This window comes from Pelodiscus sinensis, chromosome 13 (assembly GCF_049634645.1).
Source record: "Pelodiscus sinensis isolate JC-2024 chromosome 13, ASM4963464v1, whole genome shotgun sequence".
NCBI classification, from domain to species: Eukaryota; Metazoa; Chordata; order Testudines; family Trionychidae; genus Pelodiscus; species Pelodiscus sinensis.
The window spans coordinates 19,602,337-19,624,705 of NC_134723.1; the positions used below are offsets into that span (position 1 = coordinate 19,602,337).

At 49.4% G+C, this 22,369-nt stretch overlaps 1 protein-coding gene across 1 annotated transcript in view; it reads right to left on the reverse strand.

Annotated features, from left to right (window-relative positions):
• Positions 1-11,725, reverse strand: part of NALF2 (NALCN channel auxiliary factor 2) — a 119,095-nt gene extending 107,370 nt beyond the window's left edge. The window contains exon 1 of the mRNA XM_006135691.4: positions 10,287-11,725. Coding sequence (XP_006135753.2) covers positions 10,287-11,099 — 813 coding nt within the window. The 5' untranslated portion in view covers positions 11,100-11,725. The remainder of the gene's footprint in view (positions 1-10,286) is intronic.
• Positions 11,726-22,369: the final 10,644 nt, after the last annotated feature.

The following is a 22,369-nucleotide window of genomic DNA, read 5'->3' on the forward strand; positions in this document are numbered from 1 at the left end:
GGTAGGGCAATGATATTAGTTTTGTGAGGAGAAAGTTGGCAACCTACGCTATGTTTACACTACAAAGAAAAGTTGGAAAAAGATACACAAATTGCAAACTGCAATTTGCGTATCTTTTCCCGCCTTTCTTTCGAAAAAGGCTTTTCCAAAATTTGGTGTATCTACACAGTGCCAAATTTTGGAAAAACCTCCTCTTTTGACACATCCCTTATTCCTCATAAAAGGAGGTTTACAGGGATGGTGAAAGAGCATATCCAATTTTCCAAATTTTTTTCCAGAAAAACAGTCACGTTCCTTGTATGCGGCATAGGTTTTCCAGGATGAGCTGCAGTCTAGACATAGCCCTACATATAAGTCTTTGCAGAAGTAAGGCCTGAAAAGACAGACAGCCAAAGAAGTTAGACAATATATATATTTATTATATATATATATATATATCTGTCTCTCTCTCTCTGAAGGAAGAGGTCTGTCATTATCTACAAGAAAAGCAAAAGCCAATTATACACCGCTTGGTGCTCGACCTAGCCATGGCTAAGTGGTTTATAAAACCAAAAGCAAGGAGACAGTCAACCTAAGCAACTAGATTTCAGAAAACAAAATTACCCTCATCCACTCCCCCCCCCCCGATACAGGTTATAAACTGTTGCAGATTATCAGTATGTGGCCTCCTCACAGGTACCTTGTTGGGGTTTCATAGCAGCCATGAAAGCAACTCTTCACCTCAGTTTCCCTCTCTGAGTTCCTCAATAAACTGAGCTAAGAAAGAAAACCTTTTTCAAGCCCAATAACAATCCTACTTAGAGTCTGGTTTATTAATTTAAAACTCTAATCTAAATACAAGAATTAACCTTTCAGTTAAGTACTGCCCTGGTGCCTTTCCTTAGAAGACTACTCCCTCCACAGCTGGAGTAACTCCCTTGGTTTCAAGGTCTTCCCTGGAGGTGCCTTTCTTACTATTTATAGCCTTTTGAGCTTCCCTCTCCTCTCTACAGCTTCCTGCTGCCCTGTGGAGTGAAAACTCCTGATCTTTCTGAGGTGTGTGTGTCTCTACAATACACCCAGGGGTTCCATCCCAGAAAGGGGCAAGCCACCTGTGACACAAAAACTATACCTGGCTTTGCAACCTCCTGCCAAATTTTGTGGATGTACAAGTGCAGCATGTTTCTTTTTATCCTTTCCCTTGTTACTGTGAAATAGACTCATGTAACCAACTCCGGTAAACCAATTAACTGAGTACACAGGAAGAACAGTGAAACTAACTCTACACACCATGCTACTAAATGTACTGAACCAATAAAATAGACAAAAGTATTTTCCTGATCTAATCTGTTATCCATAGTGCTGTTGTTATTTGGAACAAAAATAAGTAAATCATTTTAAGACAAAGTGTGGTTTTAAAGTTGTTGGTGTCCATCTGTGAATAACAAAGTTGTCTGCAGAAATGAGGATAAGTTTATGAATGACTCCCAAACACAAAACCAATCTAAATTTGCTCTGAATATTTTTGTAATGAGTAATCTAAACAGCTCTATTCCTTGATACAGAACCCTATCATGTTAAGTGATATCTATCTTTTGCACCTGCTGGTGTGATTTTTGTGTAATCTTTGCTTGTCTTTTACACTGCAAGCTCCTTGGGGTGGGATCTTTATCTTGTAAGATGCCAAACACACCGATACATGGGCTACACTGGCACTTTAGAGCGCTGTCACTTTCTGGCTCGGGGATGTGGAAAAACTCCCCTGGAGTGCCGCAAGCTACAGTGCTGCAAAGTGTCAGTGCGAACCAGGCTACAGTACTGGGAGCTGTGCTCCCAGTGCTGTCAAGCTACTCTCCTCATAGAAGTGGTTTACATTGAGTGTTGGGAGAACTCTCTCCCAGTGCTTGTGCCATGGCCACACTTTCCGTTGAAAGAGCATCTACAGCAATGGTTGCACTTTAAACTTGTAAGTGTGGACAGTCAGAAAATACTTAATACTGAATTATCAATACCACTTCTAGCAACACCTGCCTTTTTCTTAGCCAAATACTAACCGGGCCCAATTCCAGTCACATTGTGCTGCTTGAAGAGGGATAGCTGCAGCTGATTTACTAAGAAACTGTAACTTCTAGATGCCTACTTCTTTTCAACCAAACCAATGAGTAGTCAACCACTCATCACAGAATGCCCACTTTTAAACCTTCCCGTCTTTCCCTGGGCCCAGGAAAAGGGGAAAAACAGGAGAGACAAATTTTGGAGCGAGGATTTACCTTTGAACATACCACAGGAGAAGAGTGTTTCCAAACACAAAGACTGTGTCTAGACTGGCCAGTTTTTCTGGAAAATCAGCTGCTTTTCCGGAAAAACTTGCCAGCTGTCTACACTGGCCGCTTGAATTTCCGCAAAAGCACTGACTTCCTACTGTAAGAAATCAGTGCTTTTTGCGGAAATACTATGCTGCTCCCGTTCAGGCAAAAGGCCCTTTTGTGCAAAACTTTTGCGCAAAAGGGCCAGAGTAGACAGCTCAGATTTGTTTTCTGCAAAAAAGCCCCGATCGCAAAAATGGCGATCGGGGCTTTTTTGCGCAAAAGCGCATCTAGATTGGCCATGGACACTTTTCCGCAAAAAGTGCTTTTGCGGAAAAGTGTCCGTGCCAATCTAGATGCTTTTTTCCGAAAATGCTTTTAACGGAAAACTTTTCCGTTAAAAGCATTTCCAGAAAATCATGCCAGTCTACACGTAGCCAGACTGTACTAGCTAGAGGCTCCTCTGCTTCATTGTTTTGTGGATAGCATTTGCCAGCAGACACCTTTCTCCTCTGCAAGTTACAGTGGAATCCTGTTCTACAGTTCATGGCTCTGTTCTTCAGAGAAGGGGCCTTTTGGGCTAAACAATTGGATTAGGTTCCTGAATCTGATATAGTGCTTGTCTACACAGAGGGGCGTGTGTGTTGAACGACATTGATTTGATTAATGTTATTTAAATCAGAGAATGTAAATCATGGTAATCAGTCACATGCACATACATGGGACACTTGTTCCTTCTTTCAATTCACATTATTGTGTACACTTGGTAGTACCTTGCTGTGGGCTAAGCAAGGCATTTTTCAGAGGGAATCGCTTGATATTTTGCTTCTCAGCAATGGATATTCAAAAATTTTCTTCACTGAAGGAAGCCAGATAGGTTCAAAATTTTTGAAAATCCTGTGATGTTACCATCTTTGCCCATGCAGAACACTTACCTTTTTCAATCTGTGAATGGCTCTGAGGATCAGGTGGGAGATGGGCCTCTGGATGCTTAAAGTGAGGCTACAGAGTGCATGCCCAGAGGCAGAAACTTACAGATGCTGCAAAATTAGGCACCTGCTGGGTTAAGCGACAGTGGAGTGGGAATTTGTGAATCACCATAGTTCCTAACTATGGGATTTAGGAGCCTAAGTACCTTCATGGTTCACATCTGAAGGGCCTACAGCTGACAGCACTCCAGACTTGGTCAGGGATCTCTGGAAGATAGTTCTTACCAGAGAGACTGACAGACTTCCTGGGCATGTGGGTAAGGTGTGTGTGTGGTGGGGAGGAGAGTAGCTCTGTGTTCCTGGAAGGGGTAGGGCCTTGTGCAAGAAAGGGCATGGCTGGGAGCAGTCAGCCTTCAGTGCCACCTGGAGCACGCACGCTGGCCCTCCTCAGCCCTGCGAGCCATCCTGAGCATGCTGCTGGAGCACTGTGTGGCAAAGTGCCCAGGGCTCCAGCTGCTGTTGCTTCTGTGGTAGTGGTGGCTGGGAACTGCAGGCCCTTTTGCATCACCGTGCCCACGGCAACTGTCCCATCTGCCTCCTCTGTTGGTGGGCCTGCCTCTCATCAGCTATTAGTTAAGTTGCCTGGTGGGACTTTCTCCCTGCCTCTGTTGCTATTATGATCAGACAAGGAGAAAAAAAAAATAAAATGAAACTCCTAACACTGCTTTTTCCCTGCCCCTGCTCCCTTCTTTGCACACCAGTCCTCTAAACCCATTGACTCTTCTGGCCAGTTAACCTTTAACCTCTGAATATCGTGAAATGGGCTATTTTAATAGACTAGGGTTCATCAGATTGTGTTCCCTTTCATCTACTATGGGCCTGCACATTTCACTGAAAATTGTATAGGCTTTGCTGAGGGTCAAAGCAGCTGCAGCAAAAATGGAATGGCTATTTCTGGTGATTTAAAAAAAATAGCCAATAAAAAGCCCCAGATGACAAAAATCACTGAGATTTCCTAATAGCTGCATGGGTGATATTTATTAAGTTGTATAGGCCCTGTTGGAGGTATTTATTGGTGGGAGATGTGCTTCTACAGATGGATGAGTCTCTGAGGAATTTTTTTGTCAATAGAGCTGGGATTGTATTGTTTTCTAGCATTAGGTTTTCTCTTGTTTATCATGAAAGGCACAAAGGCATTAATTAGAGAAAGACCAAAAGATTTACTGCTGGAAGACTAAATGGGGCCAGGGATAGTGAATGAAATTTAGAGCCTTTCACCAGTTCTAGTTCAACCTTCAAATCATTACTCTCTGATGGCTATTCAATGGCCATTTTGTGAAATGAGTTTGGCAGGTCTTAGTCTAGTTCCTCATCTGGATGACAAAAGCCACCATCACCATAGCTGCGAGGAGTCCTGTGGTACCTTATAGACTAACTGAAGTGTTGGAGCATAAGCTTTCGTGGGCAAAGACCCACTTTGTCAGATGCAGCTTATGCTCTAACACTTCACTTAGTCTATAAGGTGCCACAGGACTCCTCGCCGCTTTTGCAGATTCAGACTGACACGGCTACCCCGCTGATACATCACCATAGCTGGCACTAATTGGCCTCCTTTCTAGCATTGTCTGCAAATGTCAAGGGCTGGGTGGGCCATGGAGTCCATAGACCCCAGAGTGGGTCGTCTCCTTCACGTAAGGCAGAAGGATTTTGACAGGAGCAACCAGGTGGAGGCAGTTTGTCCCCACACTATCTGTGCTGTATGTGTTCTGCGTACGTGCCACCATCCACAGGTGTCAGATGAAAGGTGCTTCACTGTGTTCAAGTCAATAGAATAAAACACAAAACAATAAGCAACCCTGAGTTGTATTCTTTTAGGGGAGGGTCTCTGTGGTTTCCTGCTTCTGTCTTCCCCACTTTAGGTCTGTATCATTTTTAACTTAGGGAGGGGAAGGGCAAATATGTCTCAACAGTTCTTCTCACCCTACTGCACAAAAAAGTTGCCTGAAGTCTTGCCTTCATCCCCTGCTGATCTAGAGCAAAACAAGGTAAGTCGCAATCAATGCAAGAAGTGTTTTCCTCTTGTGACAATACCCTTTCCCGGTAAGGATTAATGCCCTTTCTTGTTGCATATTTACTTCATCCAGAAAAACTTGTATAACTAAAGTAACCATCAAATGAGATGTATGTATCTTGAACCTCTAAAATCTTTATGGCCAGGGCCCTTTTTATGCAGAATTTTTGCAGCAGCCACAGATTTTCCAAACATTTTGCTGCATTTTTTTAAATTTTCACATGTTTTGCCCTTTTTATCATAAAAAACCAAATACTCAAACAAAAAACAAAACTTTAGCTGAAAAATATTCTGCAATGTTGCTTAAATAAAAATATTCTCTGAGCAAAGTGTAGCCAAAGTCATATTTTCAAATACAATGATATTCAGTATTTGTATAGTATTTTTCAAATTAAGGTGCTTTATACACATTAGTAGCTTGAATTTTCAGACATCTTGAATAACCACAACTTCAGCTGAAGGCAGGAGCTGCAGGTGATCTGAACCTTCAAAAATCAGATCATAACTCACTAATTACCACAACTTTTAAGTTAGTTATCTTCCTTTCACAAATGGAGAACTACAATGCTATTTTTCAAATATATCTTGTCAGACTTGTAAAACTGATGTTAATTTGGTGATATAAATAATCATAGTAAATACTTGACAATCTAACAAATTACCTGATATATTTCTTATTATCACTAACTTGATCCCTACATTTTAAAAGTATATTTTCCACTTATTATTCTTCCTAAGTTTCCCAGCCAAGCCCACCACCATGGCATCTGAATAATCATTTACATATCCTATTTTTAAGGATTTAAACTTAAGTGGTATCAGTTTTTCACTCAAGCCCTCCCTTCTCCCTCCCCCCCCCCAATTTCTTTAGTACTTTCACCTGTTTATCTGTTAAAGCTGTCATTCCACAAACTACATGTTAACTCAGTAGAGATGGATGTTAAGCAAGTGCAAAACTGATGACTAAACCTTATATTGGAAATGCCCAGATAGATGGCCACTGGGGATTAACAAGACTGGGGCTTTCTAGTTTGGAAAAGAGATGACTAGGGGGGAATATGATACGGGTTTATAAAACCATGCCTGGAGTAGAGAAAGTAAATAAGGAAGCATTATTTACTCCTTCTCAAAACACAAGAACTAGGGTCACCAAATGAAATGAACAGGCAGCAGGTTTAAAACAATGAAACATCAGTATTTTTTCCGCTCAGCACACAGTCAACCTATGGAACTCTTTGCCAGAGGAGGCCAAGGCTATAACAGAATTCTAAAAAGAACTAGATAAATTAATGCAGGATAGGTCCATCAATGGCTATTAGCCAGGATGTCCGGGAATGGTATTCCAGTGCCTAATTACCACATGCTGGGAATCACTTGATTACCTGTTCTGTTTATTCCCTTTGAAACACCTGGTATTGGCCACTGTTAGAAGACAGGATACTGGTCTAGATGGACCTTTGGTCTAACTGTTTTTGTATTCTTATATACATTGTTCCCTCTCTATATTGCTCCCCCGATATAAGTCTCTTGTGCTTTGGTTACACACATTTCTGACTCTTCTGTTCTTATGCACAGATAATGTCTGACACTCCTATTGGCCTGTTACCCTAAAGGTTGCCGACATACTTTTAAAATTATGCACAACTCTGGTACTCCCTACCTGTGGCTTATTGAGTCACCCCACCAAAAAATGCCAGCCTATTTGTCTCTTTCCCACACAAATGTTTTTGTACCTTCTTCTACTTTGCCTCTTACCTATAGAATATAATCCCTGCACTGCTCCACAAAGCTACTATCTTCTCCCTCCTTAAGATGCAGTTTGTCTATGATGCCTATAGAAAACTTCCATCTGAAAATGCCCAGGTAGATAATTAATGGAGATTGTTGATACCAGTTTTGTTGTTGTTGTTCATTTTAAATGATTCAGTATAATCAAGCTATGACTGTAGTTGGTCTATGCATCCATATACCTCTATCATTATTATCCTTCTCTTTCCTCTTCCATTCCTTTTTTTAAAACACTTGTTCTGTGACCTTGTCTTAATCTAGATTCTGAGCATTGGGGATCAGAGATCATCTCTTTCTACAGGACTGTTAAGCACTATAGGGCCCTGTTTCTAACCAGGGTCTTAGGTACTACAAATACAAATACTAAACCGCAATAATGCAGTCATTTTCCAGTGGAATGTTACAACAATTTAACAGAGCAAAGCAGCAAAACAAAACAATTTAGTGTAAGTGGACCACCATATATATCTGAAACTACAGGGGGAATTTAGATAGGCAGAATATAAATGCCCACATTAGAATTTTCCCAGGACATCATGGCTAACGTTTTTCCAAAAAGATTCATTATGAAGACAACATAAAAAATGTCAGGAAGTGATCAGCATCTGAACTTTACATTATCTAGCAATGGTACTTGCAGCAGCAAGTCCATGCCCGAGATCCATGCTAAAGTGTTAGTTCGGGACTTCTTCGGGGGGGAGAGCACCACCTGATGAATTGCAAGTACCTTTACTTCAGTTGTAAGTTTTCCTGAGAGGTCTCCCACAAGAGTGTTGACCACATCATCCAACACAGCAATTGATTCTGCACTCTCAAACTGAACAACAACTCAGGTTTGCAGCAACCTTTGCTATATCACACAGACACTCTACACCGCCCCCCCCCCCCCCAAGAAAAGGTTTATTTGAGAAAAGGTTTCAGGAATAATTAACAAGACTGTTATATTTCCTGGACATAACAACCAAAGGGAGACTGCACAGGTGAATTCAGGAAATCTCATTAGAATCACACAAGGGCTCTTGAACTTGTTCACTTTCAAAGAGCCATGTCATGGGGATTACGCCTTTATGTGATTTCCATGAGAAATGACTGAAAAGTTTAATGTAATTGACAAGGAATCTGGATGGACATTGGAATACATTAAAATATAATTGACTATTGTGAGCTGGGAGGTTTGTTCCAATTGATGCTGGGGGATGGCAACTCTGATGCTTCTTGAACATGAACTGATCACCTGCAGCATGTGGAAAGAATTCCTCTCCACAGGAGATACAGGATTGCACTATTAGCTAAGTGCATTGTGGGTATTTTTGCCTTCTTTTGAAATACTGGCCACACATGGCACTGTCCAGAGCAGGATAAGGGCTTACATAGATTAATGTTCCTAGGTATAAAAATATATTCAGTTGTGGTTATTATTTCTCTGTATTATAGCAGCACTCATATAAACACTGTGCAAGGAACTGTCCTCATATAAACTTGGGATGCATCTACACTGCAGAAATTGCATATCGTATTTTGATCTTATTTCCAGATAGCTTATTTCAGAATCCGCTATACTGAAATGTCCCTTACTGCTTGTGGAATGAGGTTTATGGGGATGGCAGAAGAGTGAGCCTGTTATATTTTGAAATAATGGGCTTGCTGTGTAAAGGTGGGATAGCTATTGTGATATAGCTATTTCACAATACTCCAGTATCCTGAAATAGCATTGCAGTGTAGATGTAGCCTGGTAGGCCCAGGCCCTGAGTTCTCAGTCAATTTGAATTCCCCCCCAGTGCCTGTTTGCTGTTGGCACTCTTCTCCAGCCCTGCATCCAGTCTCAGAGTCCAGAGGGGAAGGACATTCACTTTCCCTGCCCTCTGTATCATCACCCAGCATGTGCTGTAGAAGAAGCCCCACTGGTGGCTATCTGCTCCCACCTGCTAGGGCTAGCTCACCACAGCTCAGGGAGGAGAACTGACAGAACACAGCTGTCCCCAATCCTGTGCTGAGGGGCATGTGTGTGCTGATGGGTAACAGTGACCCAGGGGTATACTAGGAATGTAATGAGTGACTTGTCTGGGGTGGGGAAGGATTATATCAGGGGCCAGGAACCTTTTTTGGGTCAGGGGCCACTGACCCAGAGAAAAACCAGTTGCAGGCTGCACACTGGTGAGGGGAAAAAAGAAACAAACCCTCACTGATCCTTCCTTCTTCCCCTCCAACTTCTGGGAAACACAGGGAAAATTTGCAGAAACAGGTGGTTGAGAGTAAACAGTTCATCGAGATTCCAAGGCCTCTCTGCTAACTCCTAACTCCCTGATCTACTGCCACCTTCCTCAGGACACAACCATGCCAAGGACCTTGTGTGACTGTGGCAGAGGGCAATCCGAGAGAACTGGGGGAGGGGACCCTTTGTTCTCTTGGGTCACCTCAGGTCGCCACTTCATTTCAAAAACACCTGCCTAATTAGCCACCGACAACTCCCCCGCCCCCCCCCCCCAGTGCGCAGGAGCGGCGCTGATTTACAACGCCGGGCGAAGCAGCAGCCAATGGGCTCCCACACCTGCTGCGGGTGCTAGTGCCAGTCACTAGCCAGAGTCTGGGCTGCGCGCCAGGGGGCGGACGCGTTTCCATGGGCTTTGCTCCACGGGGATGTTTATGGGACTGAACTTACGTAGCGTCCGAGTTCATTTGACCCAAGGAATCGCCTCTTTCGTGGCACCCCGCAGGCTAGCTGCTCCTTCCAGCCTCCACCGTGGTTTGGAAAGCCCCGGAGGCCGGGGGAAAGCCCCTGGCTTGCAGCTCGGGAAGAAAGGAATCTGGGGACCCCAGGGAATGCTTTCTGCCAGGCTGTGCTGGCGGAGAGGAAAGAGCCCGGGGGACCCACCAGTGCTTCTGTCATAACCTCAGGGGCGTTTGTTGTTGTTTTTACCAGACTGAACGGTTTCATTCCCTTTCCCTCCTCCACTTCCTCCTACTGCTGTGACTTTTACCTGTATATTATCACGCGGCAGGGCTCCAGCATATCCAAAGAGGCCATATCAGCATTAACCAATTCTTGTGAAAGCCAGAAAGTCCAACCAGCCAACAGACAGAACAAAGGAGCAACAAGGGAGATGGGGGAGGGGAGACTGGGACCAAGGAAAATGGTGTGATTTGCCTTAAGCTACTTTTCTTCTAGTGTGATTTGGCGGGGGCTCGGAGGCCCCCTGTGCTTCCCCCTCCTACCTTGCAGTCTCTTATGCAGGATCTAACTGAATACTCTTCTGATTGCAAGTATTTCTCCAGCAAGAGGTCAAACTCCTCATATTTTTCCTGAGCGTGTTGGTCCAGCCTCTGATAAGCCTGGACGCAGCTGCTACACGCCTCCCCGTCCAGAGCACCGGCTGCAGCAGCCACGAAATCCACCATCAGGTTGTCCAAACTGCAATCCAAGCTATCTGGGCCGGCCATGCCCAGCAGCAGGTCCCAGATCGTGTAAGTATCACAAAAAGAGAGGTTGAAGTTCCTAAAATAAGCCTTTAAGAAGTTTATTTTGGAGGAGGAAGAGGAAAAAAAAGAGGCTGATGAAGAGGAAGAGGGGGGTGGCCTTAAGGGTATAGAAGGGAAAGAGCCCAAGAGTCGCTGCAAGGAATACAATTTGGTGCAAGCTGAGTCCAGATCGAAATGACCCCGGGCACCAGTGCAATGTGGGATCGGAGCAGCAAATTTGGTCAAATTGCTTAAAAAAATCTCACACCTCCCCTCCTGTGACTGTTGATCCCCTGTCAGTAGGAAATGTGGCTGGAAGGCGCGCTGGCTTGCGTCCCCCCAAGGCGTCTGCATGGCTAAGCTCCTATCCTTGGATCTGAGCTTGGCTCCAGCACAGAGCCACAGATGATCAGAGAGGAGGACAGTGAAAAATAGAAGGGATGCCAGAGACATTCGCCATTTCTGTGCCCTCTCGGAATCAGCGCAGGGTTTGTCGTTTTGTCTTGGTGCACAACAAATTTTTAACACAGCGTCATCTTCTCTTGGATACATCCAAGCCCCCCTGATCATATTTTAGGGGCTGAGTGGGGGGGCTACTGCGGTCTCCGGTGCGGTTCTCTTGGCTCCTCTCCACTTAGACTCCCCCCAACAATGTCACCTACCTCCTCTGAAGCATGGTGTGGTGATGGGCATCATTCTCATGGCTAGAAACAAGGAAGTGCCTTCCCCTCCTCCACCACCTCCACCTCCTTCTGGGCTGCTAAATGCTACCACCAGCCATTGCATGTTGCTGCGGGAGGAAAAATCAGCGCCACGGTCCTCAACATGTCCAGGCTGCTGTTCGCCAGTGCCAGTCCATGCAGCGAGCCCCTCAGCCCAGAGCGGAGCCAGGCAGAAGCATACTCCTTCACCCCACACTCAGCGCTTGGCCCTCCTCATCCTCATCCTGCCGGGCCGCCTCGCCTCTCTCCTGCCTGCCTCTGCTCTCCCCTGCACACACAGTCACTCTGCTTTCCTCTTTCTTTTTTGATGGGCAACGTTTTTCCCGTTCCTGATCATCCTGGACCGGTGTCTCCTGTTTTCCATCCCCCCTCAATCTGTCGCCATCTTCAGCTGTACAGAGAACACCTTGAGAAATTGATCGGGGGGGGGGGGGGGGAGACGCAGAAGGGAGGGGGAGGAGAGGGGGAGCGGAGGGGAGGCGCGTGCGCGCTCCCCATCCCTTTTTCATCTACCCTGCCATTTGTTTTGTGCCTCCCCTCCCCCCAAACCCAGCCTCTCCATTCACTCCAGGGAGCCGTTCATTCATCGGATCCGCTCTTCCGAGCGTTCATTCAGGCGCCTTCCCACCCCCAGCCCAGCCCAGCCCAGCCCAGCCGCCGGCGCGCACAGCGCTGGGATATAGGGCGCACGCGGGCACCTTTGCCCAGGGGCTGGTCCCTGCTGCAGGTGGCGTGTGCTCCGCGCTCTCCCCGCGGCGGCACAGTAGCTGGCGGTCCCCGGAACTCATCCTCGGGGGTCTCTGCGCTGTGCCACCGCGGCGGTTCCTCCCCAGGCTCTCCGGCGGCCAGTCACTTCTGTTCTCCTGCTCCTCGCCCCCTCTCCCCCCCATCTCCTGGCTGAGCTGGCAGAATAAGTTGTCTGGATTCAGCGAGCGGGTCCTTGACCAAGCGCACATTGCTGCTGCGCGGGGCTCGCTCTGCCACCAGCAGGCTGCGGGGTTGAGCTCCCGGGCAGGAGGCGGGCTGGAGGGTCGCGGGCCACCCAGGGACTAGCAGGTGCCGTGGTGCTGAAAGACAGCTCCTGCCACTGCTCAGCCAGCCCCAGAGGGAGACTGGGGCCCCGTAGCGGGATGCAGGCTGCAGCCCGCCTGCCTGGAGCATCCCCCCGCCGCCCGGCCTGCGCTGGCTGTCAGGGGGCCGGCGATTCGCTTGTGCACAAGTTTGGGAGCGCAGTGCCCCTGACCGGCCCCGGCCGAGCCCGGCTCCGCGGGTAAATAGCTGCGTAGGGAGGAAGGGAAATCCCCCGGGATCCACGCTCTAAACGGGATTTCCAGGCGCGGACAAGGCCGGATGCGAGCGGAGCTGGAAGGTCTCCGCTTTGTCACGTTTCTAAAAGGCTGGAGCCAGTCCCAGGGAGCGGCGCGTCTGCCTGTTTCGCAGCCACACCGGCGCGCGGTTCGGAGCGGCGCGGGGAGCGGTTCCCACCCAGGGGAGCTGGGTTGCGGCTCCGCAGCCTTCTCCTCTCCGCCCGGAGCGCCGTCAGCGCTGCGCTTCGAGTACCCCCGGGAGCCCGCGGAGAAGCCCCGGCCCAGTGCGCGCGTGGTTCCTGGCCCGGAGGCAGCTCATCCGCACGGGCAAAGGCTTCCCGCTAACGGGCTCCGCCCGCTCCCGCAGCCCCCAGGTCAATGACAGCGGGTCTGGCTGCGTGCCTTGGCCGAACGCCGCAGTCAGAGAAGGCGAGAGGCAGCGCGGCCCAGGTGCGGCTCCCTTTATTCCTGGCACACGAGGGACTCTCCCCATTGCCCAGGGCCAGGGCACTAGCCCGGGGACTCTGCCGGGGGCAGCTACTCGCGGGTCCTGCTTTGGCTCCCGCTGGCATGCGGAAAGGCTCTGCGTTTCGAGTTGCTGAGGCAGCCAGTGCCCAGCCCTGGGCCGCCTGGCAGCCTGTACAAGCGGCCGCTGAGCCCCAGAGAGTTCTGGGCCCCTCAGCGGTCCCTGTGGCTCCGGACTCGGGGCACCTCGCTCATGGGGTGAGGGGCGGTGGTGGTGGAGGTGCCATGCAGGGGTTTGATCCCATTCCTGACCCAGCTGAGCATCAGGGGAGCCAGCGCGGCTGAGGCTACCGCTCCTTAGCTCTGTCTTTGAGCAGAGGCCATAGCAGGGCCCCCTCACTCCAGGGAGGAGAGATGACCTCAGGCTGGAGCAGTGGTGGAAAGGAGCCCTCGGAAGAGGCCCCCAATGTAGGACCAGTGGACTCTGGATTGCCACTAAATCAATGAAGAAACCAACCTTCAGGGACCTTCCCAGTGCTGGAGGTCTAGGTTGGATATTAGGAAAAACTATTTCCCTAGGAGGGTGGTGAAGCACTGGAATGGGTTACCAGGGAGGTGGTGGCATCTCCATCTCCAGAGGTTTTTAAGGCCCGGCTTGACAACACCCTGGCTGGGATGATTTAGTTGGGGTTGGTCCTGCTTCGGGCAGGGGTTGGACTCAATGACCTCCTGAGGTGTTTTCCAGCCCTAGGATTCTATGATTCTGTGACATGCCTGTGCCCCAAGGCCTGGTACCATCCCACTGGAGATTGCAGGGGCAAAAGAAATAAGCAATAAAGATGGGGCAAGAACTTTGCTGCACTGTGAAACCCAGCAGCTAGTGCGAGCTCTGCACTGCCTTTCCTGACACAAACCTCTTCTCACGCACAGGCGTTAACCTGGCTTGTGGGAACTGGTCCAAGTGTTCCTATTTCTGAGGGTTTCATCCAGCTGGGTCCTGCAGCGAGTTACACTGCACAGAACCTGCCATTTCTTCCAGCGCTATTAACTTCCCTTCAGTCACACAGTCACTTGAACTGGAGCTGCTCATCCAGACCACCCCCTGCATTGCAGCCTGACTGATTCCCTTGAAAGCCAGCATGAAGGAGAAAGGCACAGGACTTTGCAAAGAAAGGGCCAGACTTGGAGCAGGCACTAGCTGACTACATGACAGGAGTGCTAGCAGCATGCAGAATAAATCCCTATTTACAGTTCATTCTTCTATGCCCTGCAGATTCCAACCAGGGCTGGGTTCCCTACATTTATCTATGTGTATCCATGAAAGTAACTTAAAAATTCTTACAGGTACTGGCCTATTGCAACCTGGGTCTCTGCCACCTCTTTAAATAGCTCCCTGTGGGCTTTTGCCACAACTCAGCCAGCTCTTGCAAGAATTGTGCACCAGGACACACACCCTCACTTTCACCTCTGCCTATACGATGGCCAGAATTAGGGATTTCCACAGGGTATTTAGCCCAATGGTGTTTCTTCTGGTTAGGACTGGTGATGGTGTTGGGAGAATAATGGAGAACTCCACACAGAGCAGAGGTCTCCTTGACAATAGGGGATGGAGAGTAGTTCAGAGGATAGGGCACCTGACTGGGAGCCAGGAAACCTGCAGGGCGGCCTTGGCAAATCATTCCAGGTCTCTATTTCCTCTCCCACCCATTGTCCGGTTTATCTGGTTACCCTGTAAGTGCTTCCTAGAAAGGGCTTTTTTATTATGTGTTTGTACAGTGCCTAGCAAAAAGGGGTCATGATATTGGTTGGAGTCTCTAAGTGCTACTGAAATGCAACAGCAATAACAACATAAACTATATCTACAGATTATCACACCTCTGTGTTAATTGCTCTGTCCCAGCTATGTGACTATGGCTTTGCCTGCATTCCTCCAGGCTTAGTTCTACCCAGCCTTTTCCTCTGATTTTACACTTGCCCAGCCTCCAAGGTCAGGACCTAAAGCAGCAACTATGAGAAGACTTTCATTGATCCCTTCACTTATAACGGAGCAAGGTGCATACCGCCACCCTCTCTGGTGCTTTGAATGCCATTCCACAGCCAGGCTGTAGAGAGGTTATGGATGCTGCAAACTCCTCTCTTCCTGTGAATATTAGGTCAGTCTCTACTCATGGTCTTGAGTGGGAATTCTGAGGTCACATCCCAGTCACATCCTCCCATCAGGGTTTGTGCTGCTGAGTCAGCAGCTTTGTCCAGTTGGTTTCATTTACTGAGGGACAGTAGAAGTATTGTGTTTTGTACAATGCGCTCCCTTTCCAAGTCTTCCCTCTCCTCCCCTCCCTACTTTCTTCTTCCATCAGTCATGTCACAATATGACTCTCTTGACTCCCAGTACATTACATTAGACTCAGTACCATCCTTTCCCCTCTTACAATTTTACACTCGGAAAGTTTGTCAGGGTGAGGCCAGGGTACCTGCAATCAAGGACAATGCAGGAGAACCATGGACAACCAGGAATGCTGCATATGAGATGCAATGGCCTGAATAAATACAATCTTTGACATGTACTTCTGACTATCATAGGGAAGAGCCGTATGATTGTGTATCAGGGCACAAAGGCAATATCACTGGCTCACAGAAAACACAAGTGGAGACAGGCCCATTTACGCCTGGCTTTGGAGGCAGTTGTGAAAAGTCTGATGGTTCCTACCTTTCTGTCTCTCCCTAGAGAAACTGTAAATGTGGTGAGGAATAGCTGCTGGTGGCTCATTCTTCACTGGTGCACCTGTCTAAGTCAGCTGCCTCTATCATGAGTTCTCCACTCCTCCAGGGATGCAGCCCTCCCTTAGGAGACACCTCTTGTCCTAACCATATTTCTATCTCTATGAGATTTGTAGAGTGGCCTCTCACATGAGGAGAAGCACACATCTCAGGCATGGGGTCCTCATTCTCAAGAAACAAATCCTGAACCTCTAGATCAGTAAACAATCTCACCCCTAAGACTTACTAGCAGGCAAGAGAGTCTCTCAGATGGAACGTTCTTAAAGATTACAAAAGCTTCTATAAGCTTGTCTGTCTTGCCAACAGAAGTTGGTCCAATAAAAGGTATTACCTCCTCCTCCTGCCTTGTCTGTCTAATGTCTTCGGACCAAGATGGCTACTGCCTATAGTCTACACTGTATACATTATAATGATATTTAAGTTTGGGGCGCTTTCCCGAGAACAAACTTGGAGAACACATGACCCAAGGGGAACAGTCTGCAGAATCATGCCAAGTAGAAGCTGAAATCCTAGTCTTTACATTTTTTCATGTGCTTGTCACTAGAAATGGCTTCCTTCAGGGGTCTGTAGCTTAGAGTCACCTGGCAGAGTGACTGCCCTGACAGCTGTGCTTCTCATGAACAAAGGAGATATCAAAAACTGGAGACAGAGATGATTTGGTTTGGATGTCCTTGCTTGAGATTAGGATGATTTCATATATCATCACCACCTTCATAGCATAACCTTAAGTCAGCGATGGGCAATCAAGACTAGTGAGTGGGTGGCATGAGTGGCTCTCCTTTGTCTCAGTGGACTACATGATTGAAATCCAATGGTGGGCAACCTGCGGCCCATGGTCCACTGGGTTTCCACCTTCAGGCGTGCACCTCCTCTCTTCCCTGTTCTTTCACACCTGTCACGCACTCGGGCACTGGAGCCCCACATAACCTACTCCTCTCCCTCTCTCCCAGCACTTTCAGAGTGCCAGGAATCCACTGATTTGTGCTCCATCCCTGCTCCTCCCCCTGATGATTTGCTGTGTTCAAGCTCTGGGAGGGAGGAGTGGGGACGGAGCATGAATCTGCAGATTCCTGGCAATCTGAAAGTGCTGGCAGAAAGAGGGAGGAGTAGGAAGTGTGGGGCTCTAGTGCCCCAGTGTGCAAGGGGGGGAAGAGAAGGCAGACAGGGGGTGTGCAGGCCACAGGTGGAACCTCAGTAGGCTGCAGGCTGCAGGTTGCTCACCACTGCTGTAAGTCTTAAACCAGGTCTATACTAGGGGAGAAAGTTGACCTAATATATGCAACTACAGTCAGAAGAATTGTGTAGCTGGAGTCAACGTACCTTAAGTCAAATTTCTGCAGTGTCCCCGCTGAGGAGGGGTTTGTGGAAGAAACTCTCCTGTTGACTGCCCTTACTCCTCCCAACCCAGTGGAGTAGTGGGGTCGACAGGCACCATCAGTGGCTGATTTAGTGGTTTCTTACTAGACCCATTAACTTGAACCCTGGGAGATTGATCTCCAGAGCGTCAATCTTGGGGTAAGTGGAGACAAGCCTTAAGTGCTTTGCTTTGGCTCTCCCACAATAGTAAAAGAAGGGTGGGTAATAATAGTAACACAACTATGCTATTGGATGGGGAGAGAGACACTCGGTCTGTCACATCTTGTTTTCTGATAAGGAGCTCAGATACCATGGAGATGAGCCCGGTATAAATAGAGTCCTGCAAATCTGCGGATATCCACTTTATATCTGCGGATATCTGAAGATGTGGATGCAGACGTCTGCAACTCATTTTTGGGGATGAGACTGTGGATACAAATTTAGTTTCCACGCAGGGCTCTATGTATAAATACCTATACAGAAACACACGCACTTGGGACTCATTCTGCCTGAGCAGCACTTAGTATGCCTGGAGTGTGAACAAAAGTAGAACCTTTATGCTTCCCCCAGCCCTCCTTACCCTGGTGCTGATTGGGATTGCGGTAAAATATGCTGGCTGGAAGATGGACCAGCCTGCTGTCTAAGAGCTGTTGGAATGCAAAAGAAGCAGCACCTCAGCCATGCCTCGACCCAACACCTGGAGCAGGAATGGTCAAAAGGGGTGGCAGAGATGGTTCTGTGCCAGCAGAGGATTCCCTTTCCTCCACCAGGCCCCGGGGCAGTTGCCCCCATTATCCCCTGCAGTCAGCAGACCAAGGGTCAGCAAGCAGCAAGCAAGTGATATTAGAGAGCTAATGTTGCTTGACTTCTAATAGTAGTCAATAGATTGTTAGGACATAGTGGGAATGTCCAGTGGCTTGGCAGATGTGCTCTGGCAGGAGTGTTGGTAGTAGTCCAGGGGTTAATGAGGCTAAAGACATACAAGGGATAGTGATTAATCACTACAGATGTTTCTTATTGGGCTACATGGTGTATTTAGTGAATGGAATGCATGGACATTTTTTCCTGTAGGATCTGACTATGTTAGGAAGAGCCCTTACTACAGAATTCTTGGAGCTGCTGTTCTGGTTTGTAAGTTCAGGTTCACTTTTCACATTCTCCCGCTGCACGTACAACTATTCAGTTAAATTGCTGAGGCCAATTCCCTTTTCAATTTTCAAGTCAGACTGTGTCGGGAGAAACTTAAAAAAATAACAAATAGTCCTGCAGCACCTAAGGGTACATCTACACTACAGCATTATTTTGAAATGCCTTATTTTGAAATAGTTATTTTGAAATAAGATATTTCGAAATAACGTGTCTACACACAAAATGCATTTCGAAATAGCGTTTTGCTATTTCGAAATAGCACGTCCACACTGATTGGGCACTGAATCGCATTTAAGGGCAGCTGAAACTGGTTCCAGCAGGGCATCAGGTCAGGAGTTACTTTGCGTGGCTGCTGCCTGAGGCTATCTCAGGCCTGTGCTTAAAGGGACCCCCCTGGACAGCTGGTTCTCAGGTTTCCCTGCTTGCTTGCCTACCTTGCTGAGGGACAGCAAAGCATTTTTTTCTCTATATGCTCTGGTTTGCTGCAGCTCAACCCCCACACCATCATCTGGACCCTCCTGTGGGATGGGGAGGGGCAGCTGCAGCTCCCGGATGCCAGCGTGCCCCACCGCATCTGGCGTCTGGACACCAGCAAATGACCACATTGTCCTGGAGTGCTGGGGAGAACAACAATGGACCCAGAACTTTAGGGTGAAGAAGGAGACCTTCCTTGAGCTCTGTGAGTGGCTCACACCTGCTTTGCAGTGACGGGACACACACGTGAGGCCCGCCATTCCCCTCCAGAAGCGTGTGGCCATCGCCCTCTGGAAGCTCTCCACTCCAGATAGCTACCAATCTATGGGGAACCAGTTTGGCATGGGGAGATCCACCGTCAGAGCAGTGCTCATGCAGGTATGGCAGTCTCCTGCCACTATGCCCGGGGGGGAGGTGTACCAGGAGGGGATGGGCTACCCTAGAGAAAAGGGGGGGAGGTGGTGCAAGTCCCCCTCCCCGGGAGTGTTTGTTCTGTCCCAGTTGCATTACAGACTGTCTGCGGTGGCCAGGATTGCAGGGGGGGTTGTTCCTGGGGAGTGGGGGCGCAGGGCAGTGGTGGGGAAGGAGCACTCCCAGCCACCCAAGTGACTCTCGGTTTTGTGTGTACCTCTGCAGGTGGTCAAGGCCATCAACAGAGTGCTGCTCTGCAGAGTCATCTGCCTCACTGATGTGGATGCAGGGATCAAGGGGTTTGGCGCCCTAGGCTTCCCCAACTGTGGATGGGGGGGACAATCAATGGGACACACATTCCCATCCATGCCCTGGAACACCCGGCCTCCCTGTACATAAACCGGAAGGGATACTTCTCCATCATCCTGCAGGCTGTGTCTGACCACCGGGGCCACTTTGTGGACATTAACGTGGGCTGGTTCAGCAAAGCACAAGATGCACTAGTGTACCACAACTCCTCCATGTGCCAAAGGCTGCCTGCTGAGACTTTCTTCCCTGACCGCCACATCAGTGTCGGGGACATGGACATGCTTGTGTGCCTGGTGGGGGATGTGGCCTATCCCCTACAACCCTGGCTGATGGAGCCCTACACGGGACACCTGAACCCCTCCCAACAAGCCTTTAATGCCAAGCTCAGCAGGGCCTGCATCGTGGTGGAGGGGGTGTTCGGCCAGCTGAAGGCCCGTTTTAGATGCCTCCTCACCCGCCTGGACTTTTCCGAGCAGAATGTTCCGCACGTGGTGGCAGCGTCTTGTGTGCTGCACAATTTGTGTGAGAGGAAGGGGAGGCTTTCCTGCCATGCTGGATGGCAGAGGCCGACCACTTGGCTGGCCTGTACACACAGCTATGCCTGGCTGCCAGCTGGGAGGCCCATCGGGGGGCTGTCCATATCTGGGAGGTCCTGCAGGAGAGCTTCCACCCAGAGGAAGACTAACGTCTCCCTGGTGTGCCCCCCTGGGGGCTTGTGCCTCATTTCACCCTCACAACCTTTTGCTGACCCTCCCTAACCTTCCTTCCTCATGTAAATAAAGACACACGTCTTGACAAAAACAAACTCTCTTTATTGAACAAAACTGGGGGGGGGGGAATGAAGGCAGGAGACGGGAGGGGAAAGGGTGGGAGAGGGGAGGGGGAAACCTGGGAAGAGGGAGCTGGAAGGGGGAGGCAAGGGGAGGAAGGGGGAGGAGAAGCTCAGGGTTGGGGGTCTTGCTGGCCCACCTGTCTCCCAGCACTGCGGGTGCGGGGGCCTCGGCATCCCTGGGGGGAGCGGGTATGGAAGGTGGAGTGGGTAGAGGGGAGGAGGAAGAAGTGGGAGGGGGAGCAGAAGGGGGAGGAGGAGTGATAGCTGGGGCGGCAGCAGGGGCTGGAGCGGCAGCAGGCACCAATCTCTTCACCAGGGTCTGCAGGTGGTCAGAGATGGCACGACTCTGGTCAAGCAGCTCCCACCAGCTCTCCCACTGCAGCTTCAGGTCTTTATGCACCCAGAAGTTCAGGGTGCAGTGCTGGTCTCACAAGATCTCCAGGTGCTGCCTGCTGGCACGGTTGCGAGAGGATGTCCTGGGTGGGGTGGTGTGCCCTGCACTTGCAGCTGCTGCAGCTGTGGAGAGACAAGAGAGGTGGTCAGTTATCCCCGTGGACACAGTGGGTGAAGCCCAGCCCTCTGTAAGGCGAGGACGGCAGGTCTCTGCACCACGGGAGCCGATGTGCTTGCACACAGGCCATGTTTGGCATGTCCTGCTATCTCCGGGAGTGGGAACTGGCCCGGGACTGCACCCATGCCCTTGTGCTATATATAGTGCCTGTAGACGTCCACATTCCTCCATCTAGTGCGGAGATCATGGACATTGGAGGATTCCCCCCAAACCTCAATCAGGTCCATGATCTCCACCCTGGACCAGGAAGATGCCCACCTTTTCCCGCCCCTGGCAGGCTCCTGGGAGCTTGAAGACTGCTCCTGGGGAGTGGTGGAGGGCTGGCTGGCACTGGCTGCCTCGCTCATTGAAGCAACTGGGTCAGGGGTAGCGACTGCTGGCTCTGGGTTGGCAGGTCTGGAGCTGGCACAGGCACTGTGGCCAAAAAGACTCTACCCCTTTAAGGGCTCTGGGGAGGGTGGGAAGGAGAGGAGTTTTCCTGGTTGTGGCCAGAGTGGCCACCAGGGCACCATGGGAAAGGCTGGAGGCCCTCTATTTCGAAATAAGTGTCTATACAGCACTTATTTCGAAATAGCAATTTCAAAATTGGTGTTATTCCTTGTGGAATGAGGTTTACCAATTTCAAAATAAGCCCTTTGCTATTTCGAATTAATTTCAAAATAGTGGTTGGCTTGTGTAGATGCTAGTGAAGTTATTTTGAAATAACGGCTGTTATTTCGAAATAACTTTGCTGTGTAGACATACCCTTAGAGACACAAAATTTGTAGATGGTATCATGAGCTTTCGTGAGCACAATCCACTTCTTCAGATCTTTCATCTGAAGAAGTGGGTTGTGCTCACGAAAGCTCATGATACCGTCTACAAATCCTGTTAGTCTCTAATGTTCTGCAAGACTATTCGTTATTTTTCAAGTTTTTTCAGTTAGTTTATGTCTAGACCTGTGGTCACCAACAGGTCGATCGCGAGCTACTGGTCGATCGCAAGGCCTCGACCAGTTACTCGCGAGGCATCCTGTCCGCCCCGCCCCCATTTCCCTCCCACCCCCCAGAAGCCCCACTACTTACCTCAAGAGAAAACGGAGGTAGTGTCGGCTTCAGAAGTCCCCCAGCTTAGCGCCACTTCCGGCGATTCCAGAAGTGCACTAGCTGCTCTGCCGGCCAGGTGTACTGTGGGAGGGAGCATCGGCTCCCTGCACCGCACAGGAGGGGTGAGTCAGCCCCACGGGAGGCGCGCAGGGGGGTTCCCGGTGCACGCGGGGGGGTTGGCCCCGGGGCAGGCGCGCGGGGCTTCCCTGCACGGGGGGGAGGGGGGGAGGAGGAGGTCGGCCCCGGGGCAGGCACACTCTGGTTTCCCTGGGGGGGGGGGGGAGAATCCTGGGAGGAGGGAGATGCAAGGGACTCTCTGCCTCCACTGGCACACCACTCCCCAGCCCCCACTCCCCTGTCCCCAGCTACAGAACTCTGTCC